Source organism: Rhinoraja longicauda, chromosome 18 (assembly GCF_053455715.1).
Source record: "Rhinoraja longicauda isolate Sanriku21f chromosome 18, sRhiLon1.1, whole genome shotgun sequence".
NCBI classification, from domain to species: domain Eukaryota; kingdom Metazoa; phylum Chordata; class Chondrichthyes; order Rajiformes; family Arhynchobatidae; genus Rhinoraja; species Rhinoraja longicauda.
This window is the reverse complement of record NC_135970.1, coordinates 24,976,167-24,993,395: the sequence shown is the minus strand read 5'-3', so window position 1 is coordinate 24,993,395 and position 17,229 is coordinate 24,976,167. Positions and strand designations below refer to the sequence as shown.

The following is a 17,229-nucleotide window of genomic DNA, read 5'->3' as shown; positions in this document are numbered from 1 at the left end:
GTTCACTACTGTATGACTTAGGCTTTGGAGAATTGTGCTTTCATGCGCTCGGAGCAAAAAAATCAATGGGTTATGAAAATAGTTCCTGACCAGTTTCTGTCAAGCATACATTTTAAATGAATCATTTATCCTCAGAATTTTAAGTAATTCGGTACCTTCTTCACCTGTGCTCTTGAAATTATCCAGTATGCATTGAAAAAGTTAGCAATCAATATTGACCAAATATTTGTATTTTAGGTGGTTATGATGGCTATCGCCCTCCATTTTCAAACACTCCAAATAGTAATTATGGACAATCTCCATTTTCTGCCCCTCGTGACTACTCTAGCTCTGGATACCAGCGTGTAAGTACTCTTCACTTGTCATTGGCTATTGATCGTCTAGGCCTTGAATGTGTTGGGTGGGAAACTTTGTGAATCCAATACAAGGTAGCATTATTTTGCCAGTTTGTGGAGTTTTATAATACTCATGGCTCATTCGTAACATCTGTTAGTTTGAGCATTAATCTAGGTCGGTAATAGGTTGACTTGACAACTTGGGAACTATTAAACTAAACAGGGCCAACCATATCCTACAAGCTCAAAAGACGCATTTAAGAACAAATTGCGAAAAGGACCAGAAAATTAAGTCTTGGGCACATGTTACAGGTTTCAACTTATATGTTTTCAAAAAAATAAGGCACTGACATATTTAAAAATATATAGACTTCAAGGGAAGTTCATAGATAGAGAAATATTTGAAAAAGTAAATAAGAGAATAGTTTAAGATTTTTTAAATAGAATATTTTGCAGGGAAATTTCAAGATGTTGTGAACTGCTGAAGTAAATATTAAATGGCAAAATTGTAAGACTGCCAAATTAGAAATATATTCAATTTTAACAGCGCAGCATTTTAAAATATATTGCAGACACCAAGATGGAGTTTTAACTGTTTCCATTTGTAATTGATGCTTGAAGCCCTTTATTTGTTTCACTTCTAATGATTGCAAGAGTTGCAATGTATTTTTCTATTTCTTTGCTCCATCCAAATTATAACCAGTGACTTAACTAATTTTGGACATATTCAAAGTGATCCAGATTTACATTGAGAACCAGGTTCATTAGGTAAATAAGAGCTCCTTTAAACATATTGGATGCTAGAATAAGATATGTGTTATCTTTGGTCTCTTTACAATTTAATATTTTGAGTCAAATTTCCTATAAATTTATCCCATTCATTGAAAATACATTAAATAGAGTTGAGAAAGATTGCAATTAGTGTAATTCAAAAGGTTGACATAGCTTTTACATTGGAATGTTTATTTTGTGTCTGCTGTGTTAGACTGAAGAGATTGATGAAAGGATTTATTTTCAGAAGAATGTCAAAATTAGTTTAAAAAAAAATCTTAATTCAAAGCACAAATGTCCGATTTTTAGGAAACTTCAAATGTACATTGATTCTGGCAACATCCTTGTAAATCTTCTCTGTACCCTTTCCTGCGTAACATATTTCCAATAAGAAGGTGACCAAAACAGAATACAATACTCTGAACTCTACATAACCTCGCAACTTCTACTCAATACTCTGATGAAGGCCAATGCGCCTTCATGACCTCTCTCCTAGATCCCCCTGCTCTACAACACTCCCCAGAACCCTGCCATTCACTCTCCCACTTTTGTTTCCTGTCTAGAAGTACATGGCAAATAATTATCAGTGGAGCAAATCAGCATGACAGATTTTAATCTTTTGGTTTGTTCTGAGATGTTGGAATTCACAAAAGTCTTCTTTTTCTAACTTGGAAGCAAAGAAAATTCTCAAAACTATGTTGTTTTGTAGGATGGATATCAACAAAACTTCAAGCGTGGCTCTGGACCTGGTGGACCTCGGGGCACTCCTCGAGGTAATGCTCAAGTGATGCGCTCCTAATGAAGGACTGGAGAAAGTGAAATATTGGCAGTGCTTAATTTTGTCTTTCACAGCCACAGTGCTGCTTCATTCTAGAGGGAATTGACGAATTACAAATTTATTCGTAAAAGTAGGCCACACAAACTCTATTCAGATATCCCACCCAGAACATTTTTGTTGAAGCTTTGAAGCTTTAATCTTTGTTTTCACTCTGTCAGCTTTGAACAAAAATAACCCTGCTTTATAAATAACCACGTTGAATTCTTGAGCAGAAACTGTTTCTGGTAGTTTGCATCTACATAGAACGCAAGAGAGAGACAAGTCTGTGATAAAAGAGCAAATGGTATGTCAGTTTTGTTCCTGAAAACTTGAAAATTCCTTAATTTATTTTTTGTAAAAAAAAAATTTTCTAACTACCATCTTTATGCTGCCACCATTTGTCCCTTTCTGGGAGTATTTTGATAAAGTTCATTTGCGGATGTTTGATTCACTGGTTTTTAAACTGAGGCTGTATTTCTTTTTCTTCTCTGCCTTTTAGAGCTCCCGAGAAGTGTGAGTTTGTAAATTGATGTTGCTGCATCAGAGAAAGTTTCAATAAAGATGTGTTGCACACTTGCAGCTTGTTGCTGATTTCTTTTTGTCAGTTTGTTCTTGTGGAGTCTGCCTTTCCTCTGTCTGTTTCCATTCGCTCATTCTGGCTTTATGGGCAAATTAGCTGCATTTCAAGCAATAAGGTCCAGTTTTTTTGGTGGTGATTTTAAAGTTTTTGTACTATAATTGCTGGAAAATCACCCAGGTTATTGCTGCATGTAACCTTTTAATTGGTGAATGTGTCTGCTGATCTGTTGTGAATTGAAGCTTCTGTGGCATTATTTTGCAGTTTACTGAAAAATAATATGATTCAGTGACTCTTTCAGGCCTAACGTCATTCGTTCAGAGCCTCGAGTACCAATGATAGGGGTGCAATGCGGCAGAGTCATGCATATATATCAATATGCAAGTTCACTAAACTATAGTGTTTTGACCCAACTCATCCATGCTGATCGAGTTGTTTATCTTTAGTTTAATTTACTTACAATTAGCTTTTATCCTTCTAAATATTTCCTATCCATGTACCTGTGTAAATGTTTTAAACTTTGTCAATGTACCTGTCTCTACCGCTTCCTGTGTCAGCACATTCCATGTACCCAACATACTCTTTGTGAAAATGTTGCTTCTCAGTTCCCATTTAAAATTTTCCCCTTGCAGTAAATCTATGCCCTGAGTTGAGATTCCTCACCATGGGGGGAAAAAGACTTTGACCACCTCGCTTTATCTAAACCCCTCATGATTTCACATATCGCTATAAGACATTAACCTCCTACGCTCTGGGGGAAAAAGTTCTAGTTTCTCCTTACAACTCAAGTTCTAGTCTCAGTAACGTCTTCATGCTGCACGCATTCCAGCATAATGACATTCTTATGGCTGGGTGACCAGAACTGCACACTCTCCTCCAACGTACTGTTGTAACACGATGTCCCAATTCCTGTACTCGATGTCATGAAGGATGGCTCGCTTTCCTTCAGACGTCACCTTCACCACTCTGTCTGCTTTCACTACTTTCATCGAACTCTGTACCTGTGCCCCTAGGTATCTGCACTACAACATTCTCCAGGCCATACTGTTTACCCTTAGTCCTGCATTAGTTTAAATTGCAACACCTTCTATTTGGCTGAGTTAAATTTCATCTGCCATTCGGGATGCATTTCCCCAGCTAATTAGATCTCACTATAGTCTTAGATAACCACCTTCACTGTCCATTACACCAATTTTGGTGTTATCTGCAAATTCATTGTTCGCAACATTGTCATCCAAATGGTTACTATAGATGACACACAAACAGTGGACTGGTCCCTCAACACACCACTGGTCGCAAGTCTCCAATTGGAATAACGCCTCTCTGCTATCACTACCACGCGTTCCACTGAGTCAATTTTGTATCCAATTCGCTATCTCATCCTGGATCTAATCTTCCAGGCTAGCCTACTACACGGGACCTAATCCAAGGCCTTGCTAAAGTCATGTAGATAACATAACACCGTGGCTGTCACTTGTTCAAAAAAAAAATTCAATCAAATTCATGAGCCCTTATTTCCCAAACACGAAGAAGCCATGCTGACTATTCCTAATCAATCTTTGCCTTTCCAAATGCTTGTAATTTAGTCCCTCAGAATCCCGACCAGTAACTGTTCCATCATTGAGATTAGGCTTACTTGCCCGTACCTTGACTTGTCCTTGCAACCCTTCTTTAAAATAAAATACAACATTAACCAGTCTTTTAGTACCTCTGATCTTGGTTAAGAGATGATGAAAATATCTCTGCCAGGGCCCCAGCAATTGCTTCTCACAATGTCTTAGGATACACTTGACCAGGCCCCAGAGATTTAACTTAGCATGCCAGCACCTCCTCTTTTGTAATGTAGATATTCTATTCTAATACATTATTATTTCCATTAATTTCTTCTGCCCCCCCCCCCCCCCCCCACATGAATAGTTCAGATCTCCTGCCGTTATAATGTGAGTAGGCATATTTCCTGAATAAGTTCCCTAAGTATCTACACAAAATACTGTGAAAATGAGGAATTGCAAGTGGTATCACTCGGTATTTATTTCTCATTTTGTTCAATGACTAACTCTTGTAACTTGAATATCATGCTCTTCAATGTTATTCTATTCAGTATTTATTTCAGCAATACCTTATACAAGAGTCTTTCATTTCACTGTGATTGTTGCAAGATTTAATTGGGATTGTATCAGGTATTGAAAATCTTTTTGTTTCAGTGGCACAATCTTTTCCTAATCATTGGAACAATTAAGAAGAAAATATTTTCTCTGTCTTTCTTTGCATCTCCCCAAAGAAACATTGCTGGTTTAAATGAATTTTGTTGCCTGCATACTTTGTTCATAGTATCTCCACGATTCTGAATTGATGCTGTATTTATTATTAATGTCCTCTACTGTAATTGCCGCCTTTATTACAGACTGATCAATTTTACAATTGTTCTTAGCCTGCTTTTGAAAGTTGTATGGAATTTCAACTGCATATTTGCTTGTCTTAATTGGACATAATTAAATTTGGTCTTTCAAAACATATGGTTATAATTGGCTTTTGTCGGTGAACAATTTTAAAATGTACTACACGGTGCTTAAGAAAGTGGCGCAGCAGTAGAGTTGTGGCCGTGTAGCGTCAGACCGGGTTCGATCCTGACTATGGATGCTGTCTGTATGGAGTTTGTACGTTTTCCCTATGACTGCGTGGGTTTTCTCCAGATGTCCTGCCGCATATCAAAGGCATGTAGGTTTGCAGGTTAATTGACTTCTGTAAATTTTCCCTAGCGTGTAGGATAGAACTGGTGTATGAGTAATTGCTGGTCGGAACAGACTCGGTGGACCAAAGGGCCTGTTTCCACGCTGTATCTCTAACCTAAACTACGAAGTGATGGCATACTCCTGCAAAATATAAATGTTTTTATTGAATATCACCTGCTACTTACAAGTGTAGGATTCTAAATGTTTGGGCACACAGGGAATCAAATTCATGGATTTGACTTTATAAAGATTTATGAATTGTTGTGTTTGTAAGAAATGTAGCTAATTTTCTTATCTGACATTTCTTTTTTGCATTATGTGCTACGATTTTGACTTCTGCTTATTCTGCCCTGGTGGTTTTATCTGGAAATAATGGTGTAAATTGATAACATGGCAGTTGTTCTGATTCTATGTGTGGATCATTGCTCACGGGATATTTTAATGTATCTTTTACTGTTACTCTGCTCCAATTCAAATTCCTGCAGAACTTAATGTTTCAAATTCAAATGCGGAATTTATTCAGAAATGGCAATGAATAATCTTTGGTGATAAGTAGATTTAGAATTGCTGCAATAAGGTTTTTCAAATGAGAGAATGAGAAATTTGTCAAATTCAACTAAATAGGTCAGTTCGTTTGCATTTTTCTGTTTTGGTTGGTAACATTTCAGGATTTCAAATTTACTCTAAACTTTGCTCCCCAGTTTGTTTGGGATTTAACTATAATTTCAGTGGGACGTGCCTTCATTGTGCTCTTGCCTTTATGTATGTGCAGATTCTTTGAAAACAAATTTTTTTCAAAATGTTTTACTAAGATTTGATCCTTATTTTGGAGGAACTTTATTAAATATCAAGAACAATTTATACTGCATCTTCATCTGAACGTGAACTTGACTGCCTCCTTTGCAACATGTCCCTGAGTGTTTCCCACTATATTGGTTGTTTGCTCTGTATCACTTGCATAAATGTACCTGCAAGTCCTTATTTATAGAAACATGAAACAAAGTCTGAGCCATTGAAACCATGCCAACTCCCTGTGGTGAAACCTGGTCACCCTCCATCTTCTGCTGCTGCCCAACAATCCCAAAAGCAATTTTCCTTGATTTCCTATCCAGTCCCCTTTTGAAGACCAAGGTCTTCAAAAGGGGACTGGATAGGAAATCAAGGAAAATTTGATTCTCTTCCCATCAACCTTTGAAGCACTGAGTTCCAGATAATAACTGCAATGCAAGCCAAAGTTGTTTCTTATATCTTCCCTGAAACTTTGCTGTCATTCTAAATTGATTTCCTCTATTCTTAAACAACCTGCTGATTGGAGCATGTTCTTTAGTCGTCTTATATGAACCTGACTTAATCTTTAATATCTATATTTATATATTTATCTATTACTAAAACTCATCTTGTATATTCGTATATTTGATTGTATATCAGCTTGTTCCCGAAATACAGCCAAAACGGTACACGATAGCGCAATAATTTTAGGCCCACCCTACTCATCATTCCCCTGCGGTCACAATTGATCAAGTTTTGTTACATTTTAAAAACAATGAACTTAAAATTTTAAAAAATAAATGCGCTTCCCTCCCCACCGGGAAGACCGTTGCCCATCTCGGCATGCCCCACGCCAGACCTTCCTCCCAAAGTCCAGCGTGGCTGGAGAGGGTCAAATAAGATGGCCATTGCTGTAGAGCTGCCTCTGCAGGAGAGGTTTCCACCCAATGGCTCCACGGCTTGCTCTGGCCAACGCATGGCCGCCCGGGGCCGGGGTGAGTGGCCCCCTCGCCCCTTTCCTCGCCTGCCCAAGGCACCGGGGGAGTCTCCCCGACCAGCAACAGGTCCATGGGTCTTCAGTTGGGGGAGGGTTGCCGAGCCAGCAGGAGAGGTTTGCATCCAACGGGGGTTGCCACGCCCTCAGGAGAGGATTGGACCCAAAGGGTCCATGCCCGTCTAGTTCTATTAAATTTCCTCTCAAACCTCTCTGTTCCAAGGAGCAAAACCTCCATTCTAACTTCTCCATTCTAACATTGGGATTCAAATCTTTAGAACCTTCCTAACTTTTCAAATGTGTGGTGACCAGAGGTAAATACAACACACTGTGGCTTAATGGGTGTTATACGTAAATTTAATATAACTACCTAACATTTGGGGACGGCGCAGTGTAGAGTTGCCCTCTTAGACCCGGGCCGGAGACCCTGGATCATCGATCCTGACCTCAGGTGCTGTCTATACGGAGTTTGTAGGTTCTCCTCATGACTGCGTGGGTTTTCCCTGGGTGCTCCGTTTTCCTCCCACACTCCAAAGGCGTACAGGTTTGTAGGTTAATTGGCTTTGGTAAAAATTGTAAATAGTCCCTAATTTGTAGGATATTGTTAGTGTACAGGGATCAGCGCAGACTCGGTGGGCCGAAGGCCCTGTTTCCATGCTGTATCTCCAAACTAATCTAAGAGTTTATTCTGAGCCTTTGTTTCTAATGTCTTAAGTTCCCTTATGCTGTTAATAACCCCTCTACCTGACAGTTAAAAGAAATACAAACATACACGCAGTTCCCATGTTTCTGTCGTATAATTACATTAATATACCAAAGGAGGTATTCAGAACTATACATTTATAAATCATGCAACAATTTTTTTGATTTCTCAGCAATATAGAATAGATTGTAATTCACAAGGAGTTATGATTAATTTGATATAGTTGTGCCATGGAATGAAAGATAATATTATAGTATTCCATTCAGTCCTTTCATTGCTCAGCCATTCAAGACAATTGTGGAAGATCATCTATCAGAATATCAAACTTCTGCTCATCTGCCCTTTGAATCTAAAAATAGGCCTCCACAGTAGTTACATATTCCACATGTTCACTCCCACAGTGAATTTCTTGTCCTGCAATCTGAGACTATGTACCTCTGAGAGTATATTTTAAAATAAAAACAGAAGATGGTGGAAAATACAGCATTACAGGCAGCATCTGTGGAAGGAGAAATAATTAAAATTTCAGGTTTCTAGCATCTGCAGTTGATCTTTGGCAATGACTGTCACACCATAAACATCTTCTATTTCATATTCTTGGAATGGCGATCAACCAATTTTAGCATATTTGCTATGCAGTGGTTTGATTAACAAGCACTGGAATGTAAAGAAACATTTTACCTTCTGAATACTACCTTATTCATGGGGTTAATATACACTATTTTCTGTGTGAAATATGAGCTAGTGTTAAATGGCAGTAGTAGACATGAACTGACTGTAAATGTTGCAGTGTTGAAAAGCAAAGAAATGACCAGTTAATCTCACTGCTTGATGCAATGCATCAGAGGTTACATAAATATTTCAGGAACTTCTAGGCTGGAAAAATAAGGGATATTTTGCATGTATGTTGATCAATAACTGGAAATTATTTAAGACATGAACAATTATGAGTTTGATAATTAGAAAGTAACCTTTATATTGGCACTGTTCTAGAGAATAAATTAAGTAACTGGATTTGCCATATTTGCTTGTACAATTCAGATGATTGGCTTATGCTGGTTATTTTCTGGGCCTTCTCCACAATAATGTAACATTAGTTCTTGATATACCAGTAAAGTATTTCAGCAATGATTTTGTTTATAATTATACCAAATTTTATTGTTATTAGTGAGAATATTAAAATCTTCAATGTTTAACATCAAATAGGTCAGATTCTGTAACATTTTGAATTTTGTCATTAGGAAAATATATTTAAAATGTATCTAATTCATTGTTATTTTTTATATGGAAAGATGAACAGTTTGTTATTCTGTGTTAATGCGTTGGGTCCATTTGATAATCTTGGATGTTAGTCTATTGATGGTGTGGAATAAGTAGCAATGGATGACGTGTTCCTTGGATTTGCAGTCATATTTGAGCATCTTTTTGATCTGCCTGTGGTGTATTGGTTGACCATATCTACCATGATTAAATTTGTATTAAATCCTATCAAAGCAGTTGAAGCCTGATGGTTACAATGTAGGGCTGTGGATCTCTTTTGTTGTGGCAAGTGATTGTTTGCTCAGGTGGCTGCCAACTGTTCTTCGATTTTGGTGACATTCAAAGGTTTTTAGGCCATTATAAGGTGGGGTGGCACAGTTTTAGTTAAAAGAGTTGGATAAGATAGGACCTTTGGTCCACATGACTATGCCATTTCTTTAGTCTAGTTTCATTTTACTAGTGAGTCAAAGATGAGTATTGGCTATAATTTTTTTTTTATGACGCATCTCTCAAATCTGGGAACCATTCAACAACAGAGTTTGGTTTTAAATGTTTCTGTGATTTTAATTGTCACATTTAATTGCAAATTGAGGGTCTTTATGTAATTGTTAGTTACCTAGGCAAGAATGTAGAATGGGTATAAATGAACACAGTGCTGGAGTAGCTCTGCAGGTCATCTCTGGAGAACATAGGTTGGGAGTTAAATAGTGGAGGGAGGGGGGAGTAGAAGGGAGAAATAGGTGGTTGTTCAGGTGGGGCACAGGGGAGAGAGGGGGGTTAGTTGAAGGTCAGCTAAAATTGGAGAATTCAACGTTCATACCGTTGTGTTGCATGCTACCCGAGATGAATACGAGGTGCGTTGTTCCTCCAGTTTGCCTGTGGCCGTACTCTGGTAATGGAGGAGGCCCAGGACTGAAAAGTCAGTGTGGGTCTGGGAAAGGGAGTTAAAATGGTTAGCAACCGGGAGATCCAGTGGGTTTTGTATAAGCGTAGACTTGACAACTGTTTCACTGAAGACGCACTCGGTCCACAAAGGCCTACTGGTTCTCCCAATTGCTCCTCTTATGTTCTCCAGAGATGCCTGCAGATCTGCTGAGTTACCCCAGCACTTTGTGTCTTTTTGTATTAATCAGCATCTGAAGTTCTTTGTTTTTACATAGGTATAAATGAGAAGTGTGAGCTTTCAAGCTTCTGTATCTTGCTGGATGAGGGCAGGGAGATGGGGAAATAACTGGGGTGGTCAAGTTCTTTATTATGCCAGCTGCTTTTCCAAGGCAGCATGAAGTTTAGATGGAGTAAATGGTGGGACATCTGGTCTATGATAGACTGGGCTACTTTTATGTTCTCATTGACATCTCATTAATTGTGAGGTTCATAATTACATTTTACTTGCACTGCTTATCCTTTGCATGTAACATCCACTCATTTGAAATGGGGCTCTGTCGTTTGCAAATACATTTGGCACTTAAAGTAGGCTATGAAGGACTAAAATTTGTTTTGGGTCCCTCACCTCAGACAAGTGTGACCTTGTAAAACAAATAATTTTCCTTTTAGTTATCAAGACTGATTATTTTAACTATTTAGAAGTCCATCAATTCATCATTTAGGCTTTTTTTAAAACTGAGAAGCACAGAATTGGATGCTGACTAATTATCTGAATTTAGAAATTCCAATCAGGTTGTGTATTAAGTCAAGCAAATTATTCAAAAACTTGATTTTAAATGTGTGCATTAGAGTTCTTGATATTTACGTGTCGAACTCTGTTAGCAACCTTTTTAAATGAGAACAATGTCATTTACTCAGATGTTTAACCATATGACTGCAAATTGATTTTTGATAAAGTGCATTTAATGATACTGGACCTATAAAGTAATGAATTGCAATGGTGTTTATTTTGAAGGTTATCAGACTTTTAATTATGAAACTTGAGTAAATATGTGAGCATGTACGAAATCCTTAAAAATATGAAAAGCACTTGCATTATCTGTTCAACTAAGCAAGTTTGTTTCACTCAAACAATTGTGTTTCTCATTTACACCCACACATCTATATTCTTTAGGTAAATATAGGATTAGTTTAACATTTTGAATATGCTAGAGTAAATTACTTCCAGTGCATCCTCTACATTTTTGAAATTTGTGAAAAACTTCAGTTTTAGCTTCAAGCATTGAGTATGTTTCTCATCATTTGTCTCTTCAGTTTTTTGGTCATAAATCCAAAAAATCAGCAGTTTGATTCTTGGTAGCTATCTGACTGGCTTTATTCCAGTTAAACTTCCTCAGTCAAACATTAAATATCCTTCAATGAGAAATTGAACCCATTTATCTGAATTGTGGGCATCAATTGTGGCTATTACTTTTTTCTGTATTAATGCAAGCAAGTGGAGTAATAAGGAGATACAAGGAACTGCAGATGCTGGTTTACTAAAAAAAAAAGCAAAAGTGATGAAATAACTCAGAGGGTCAAACAGAACCTTTTTCCCCTCCCACTTACCCCCTTCCCCTGACCACATAATCAGTCTGAAGATGGGCCAACATTTTCATGTGGAGTAATAACATAGCTAAATATAAATTAAAACAAATTCCTCTTCTTTGGAATGATTTGGTATGCAATTTTATTTTACCATTTTTCTCTTTTCACCAAAGCTTTGCTGGGTTTTTACTACAGTACCTTTTGGAGTTTAATGTTCATGAGCCATACTACTTGACAGGGAAGTGTTTGCAGCAAGTCTTAAACCTCCAATCAATGGCCATTGCTGAAGGATTGGGCAGCACAGTGGCATATTAGTAGAGTTGCTGCCTTACAGCGATAGGGACCTGAGTTTGATCCTGACTATACAGACAGCACAGAGTTTGTACGTTCTCCCTGGAACCGCGTGGGTTTTCTCTGGGTGCTCCGGTTTACTCCTGTACTCCAAAGGTGTACAGCTTTGTAGGTTAATTGGCATCTGGAAATTGTCCCTATTGTGTAGGATAGTGCTAGTGTATGGGGCAATCGCTGATCAGTGCGGACTCAGTGGGCCTGTGGCCATGCTGTTTCTCTAAAGACTAAAGATTCACTGATAGTGGTCAGAACCAAAAACTCTTGGATGATATGTCATACTGAGTGGGACTAATTGATGTGCTTGTACTGCCTAACTGCAGTAAACTAGCGCATCAGATTTTCCTGACATCATGTAATCACACTGAGATAGCCAGAAAACTTCTGCATTTCTGCTCAAAGAATGATGTAATCGTGTATCATCTGTTCTGGAATTTTTTTGAAGCTTTTTCTTGTAGCATTTAAATGAAATTGTTTCATCATGGTAGTTTCACCAGGAAATGTAGGAGAATATGGCTACAGCAAGCAAAAGACTAGGTTTTTCTTTAAGGGACGCTGAAAATTTTAAACTGTTGTGGCATCTACACACTAGGTGTTGGTACGCACAGATATGCAATGGGCAGTGTCAAGTGGCTGGAAAATAAAATAATAGCATTTAACTTTTTAGAGGAGCAAGCATGCCATACCAGCGGCATGCATATCTTCACAAAAAAAGCATCGATCATAATGTTTGTAAACTAAAATATTGATTGCATTTCAGAAGTCTGTAAACCTGACATTTACATTTTGTAAAATTGATACTGAAAAAATGAATAAAAGATATCTTGTAAGCCTGATAATTTATGACATCACTCCATTATCAGTTATCCATTCAATCTCATCTCAAGTGTTTCATGGGTGTGGTATATTGTGTATTTCTTTTGAAATCTTTGAGTGCTCCACCAATTTACTCATATTCACAACAGTGTAATTATGTAAATTCACTGTTAATGAGTACGTTACAAAAGATTTCACACTTGCAGAAGCATTAAAAAAAGCTTGCACATTCTGGCAATATGAAAATATTCGAGAATTATGTGGAGTGAACCGGCAATTTTGTTGGATTTGAAATGTTTTGTTTTAGCCGCATTTGGAATGTGGCAGCTTTGGTGTGTTAGCATTCAGCTGTATGATGTGCTTCTCTTTTGTAATTTGATGCTCATTCTGTGCGATATAAAGACTGGAATGTGGGAGTAGTGTCTGCATAGAAGTGGACCATAAGTAACCAAGTTACTTTGGTTATTTAATCCCAAATATGACCAGATTTATTTCAATATTTATTGTACATGTTTATCCAAGTAGAAATCAAAGCCTACCACATTAACATCTTTTCAGATGTTGTCTAGTTTTCCAGAATTTTAGACGTAACATAGTATTTGATTTAATTCTGCCTGATGTATTTATATACTTGAATTATAGCCAAAGAACAGTGCTGAGTGTCATTAAGATTAAATACCAACCCTATTATAGTTTGATAGTTCGAGAAGATGTCCATTTCCAGTTGCTTCAAATTCTTTCTCCTTTTGTATTAATCTAATTGGTTGATTTGATTCACAATGTAACCTATGTGAGATTATCTAAGGAGACATTGGAAATATTCTTTGCAGTTTGACGTATCAGCCAGAACATATTTTTCTCACACTGAGATATTGGGAGAATTTGCAGAGAAAAGAACAGAATTGTGGACTGAGGGGAAAGAATCCTCTTGCACAATTTAATTGTTCAACACGTCAACTTTCATGGGGAAATATGAATCCTCATTCCTCTATGGCAATGAAATGTGCCTGACGAGATGTGCTGATTATTGAATGCCATGGGAAAAGGCCAAGCTTAATGTTCACTTAGCTTTTGTAATATGTTGCTCTAAATGTTTTATTTTTTTGCTGCAGAAGGTAAATCTCAGCAGCAGAAGAATGATGCCTATAACAGGTTTGGAAATTTGATTACAAATTTTGTGTTATAAACATCAGATAATAAAAATAAATACATATCTCAAAATTTCCTAATTTTACAATGTATTCATGCGTCATAGAATATTCATTGACCTCCCCAGTATAAAAGATTTGATTTGGTATAGACAGGTAACTTTTGGCTTGTTTATGGTGACCAGATGTGAATTGCCTGCTTTTCCGGAACAATTTGGAGCAACTGGGGTTGTTCCTCAAAAATCCAGTTCAAATATCCAGTGCTTAGCCATTTGTAGTTGATAAAAAACATATCTATGGCTTTCCAGTCATTGCTTGGGGACTCTTCATTTTGTACATTGCTATACTGTGCATATAATTTTAGACTGCACAGTTAACTTGTCTTATTGTAACTGATGTACAATCTTGATTATATTTCAATGTAGTCAAGTCTATGTGATGTTATTCATTGGAAGTACATTCATATTGGGGGGGGGGGGGTTGAATTTGAAGTGAAATTTAATCTTTGGAAACAAAGGCTCAGTAAAAATGTCAAAACATTTAAATTAATTCAAAGACTTCCAAATTTATAATTGATTTCTGAAACTTTAAATGTTTTCATCCCTTTGGCTTTGTAACAAAAAATAAATTTCACTTTAAGTTGTAAATTGTCCAATAATACTCAAACTGAATACTTATTGCTTAACTCACTGCCGATTTAAATTCAGAATCTACTTTTGTGACATAATTATGTTTGCTGCTTGGAATAGTCAACTACTGCCTCATTGTCTCAACAGCACTAATAGTTTATCTTTGCACGAAAGTATTATGCTGGCAAGATATTTGAAAGTTTACTTCAAGCTACGAGATTTCAGTTTCTGCACACTTTTTATACCCGAATCTCATTTTTTAATAACTTGGTATTCCAATTTAATAACTAAAAAGATATCTGCACTCCAGGTTTACTGATATATCAATACATTTTGACAACATATTGTCCAAAATGCCTGTCAAGCAGAACGGGTAGTTTTTCTTTGGAAATAGTAATCTCTATGCAGCCAATGCTTGGCACTAAAAAGTCAAACCTGTGACATGGGTCTTCGTTTCAATTCTCCCAAGCTGCATTTTTATGCAGCAAAGCAACACTGCTTCATGCCAACTATTGCTTCCTTGGTATTCACTGCAGCCAGATTTTGCCAGGTAGGCACAAACATTTTTATGTATGCCTACTTGTCAACTTTTTAGTACTTGGGATAACCTCCTTTCTACCATTCATTATGTAGGATCCAAGAAAATTAGCAGTTTGGAATGTAAGATATCATTGGCAGATTGTTGTGACCTGTTGCACAATACCCTCATTTCATGTTCTACTTTCAGTGTCTGAAGAATGTCTCAGCTGCCACCCAGCTTGCTTACTTTGGACCTGGATGGATTTCTTCAGTGCACCAGAATTAGTGCAAAAGCTGCAATGTTTGTTGTCTAGAGATGTTGTAACACTTGTTTCATTGTTCATAATTATTTAGCGCTCTTTCTGGTGTTAAAAATGTTTTTTTGTATTCATCATTGAATTTGATTATGGTCATTTTTATGCAGAGTTGCATGAGTTGATATATACATTGAGATAAGACATTTAGAAAGAGCGAGATTAAACCTTCATAATGTGAAAATTGAAACAAACTGAGAATGAAAACAATAGAAATATTCAAAAGGCATTATTTGTGGGGAAATGGTTTCAGATCGATGATCATGTTCTTAGTTTTCTTTTTACTTGACCTGAATAATTTGTTTCCTGTTTTTTCAGATTTCATGCATTTTTTAAATGTTTTAACTACAGAACATTATTGAAAAAAAATCAGCTTTTTCATAAAGCTGCAATATTTGAATGTTGTATCTCTATCTTTGCTCAATATGTTTGATAACTTGTGCATTTGAAGCATTCATATAGCATGTTTGTGACTTGTAGTTCGTGCCAGGGTAAATTTCGGTTTGTTTGAAAATCTATACTCCATATAGCTTCAGCTGGATCTGATTTTGTATTGAATGAAATACGTGTATTAATGAATATCAAAGAACATTTTATGTTTATCAGATCTTAGTTTTAATGATGCAATTGGTTTTCTGGCAAGGTCTTAGAACAGTAGATGTGAAGAAATTTGGAATGCAGTTTCTTCCTATGCATATCTATTTAACCACTGCTTTGTTGCTGGTAGGAATGTTTCACAAAGCAAGTACTTGTGTCTGTAATAAGAGCCTTTGTTTAAGGTAGCAAAATGTTGCAATATGTCTCATGAACATAGGAATATATATCTAGAATAGGAATTGATCATTTATCTCAATTACTCTTTTTTTTAAAAAAAGCTTCCCAAAGAAACATATGTAAGAAAGTGTGTACAATGACATTGATCATTTAATTTTAGATCTTAGATCTATGTTTAAAACAACAGATAGTTAGTTGGGTTAAAGTGTATTGGCTTAGAGTACTGCAGTGCGAGAGATAACATTTTTCTAAACTTTCTTTTGCTGCTTTCATATTGGGTGAGTTGTATACCACTCAGTAGATTTGTTTCCTTTCTTTATATTTATTGGAGTGTAAATTATATTTACTTTTGGTCTTATTTTGTAGGCCGGGGAGGACTGATGAGGCCCAGAGGTATGAATAAGAAGATTGTAACTGCGACCCAGATGACTGCTCAGGAAGTGATTTAAACTGGACCCTCCCACCCCTTGCCTGATGGAAGGGCTTCTTTATACAACTGTGAAATGTTCCAAACAGCAAACAAAAATAAATATTACTGCAACTCCTGGATTATATGTACCCTCTGAAACCTGACTTGCGAAGCCCAACTAGTCCCTGGCCGTGGAATCGGATGCCTCCTTTGTGGCAGTGATTGCACAATGTGATTAAAAAACAAAACAAAACGCCCAAAAATAAACTGATGTAACAGACAAAAAAATAAAAGTTTATACAAAAATGGAGTCATGATTTTCAGTGCTTTTTCCTGTTTGGCCTTTTGAATCTCTTTTAAAGTAATGGTAATTTAATTTTCAATTTTTCTAACAAATATCTTTAACAATTTTCTATATGCATGCTCCTTCTACAAATGAACAAAACATTTGAATGTAGAAATAAAGGAAACACTGCTCGGATAGGGTAAAATGCTTATTGCTAATATTTATGGAGCATTTGTTTATCAAAATTATACATTTTTACAATTACAATTCTTTGAATAGAGTTTGAATTATAATTTAAATATTTTTAATTAAGCTTTTCTTGGTTAAGTGATGTATATCGTATCAAGAAAAGGCCTATTCAGATTCATAAATACTGAAAACAATGAGATTCTGTGATCCACGATAACAAAAGGTGGGAGATAATTTGACATCTTTGTAATAGTATAACCATTAAATGCAAAAACGATTTAGATCATGTACGACTCCGTGAATCGGGTGTAGATTGGGTAACTAAACAGATCGGGAATTGAATAAAGGCTATTTCGCTTTATCGGACT

At 36.6% G+C, this 17,229-nt stretch overlaps 1 protein-coding gene across 6 annotated transcripts in view; it reads left to right on the top strand.

Moving 5' to 3' along the window:
- The window catches only part of caprin1b (cell cycle associated protein 1b), a 99,283-nt gene extending 82,587 nt beyond the window's left edge, over window positions 1–16,696 (top strand). For 3 of the 6 annotated variants that reach the window (XM_078415319.1, XM_078415314.1, XM_078415315.1), the window contains 3 exons: window positions 238–344; window positions 1,816–1,879; window positions 16,344–16,696. In XM_078415319.1, the coding sequence (XP_078271445.1) occupies window positions 238–344; window positions 1,816–1,879; window positions 16,344–16,426 (254 nt within the window). In that variant the 3' untranslated portion in view covers window positions 16,427–16,696. Of the gene's footprint in view, window positions 1–237; window positions 345–1,815; window positions 1,880–2,422; window positions 2,496–13,705; window positions 13,746–15,097; window positions 15,120–16,343 lie in introns of those variants that run through there. The other 3 variants (XM_078415316.1, XM_078415317.1, XM_078415318.1) reach the window with 3 other exon arrangements.
- Window positions 16,697–17,229: the final 533 nt, after the last annotated feature.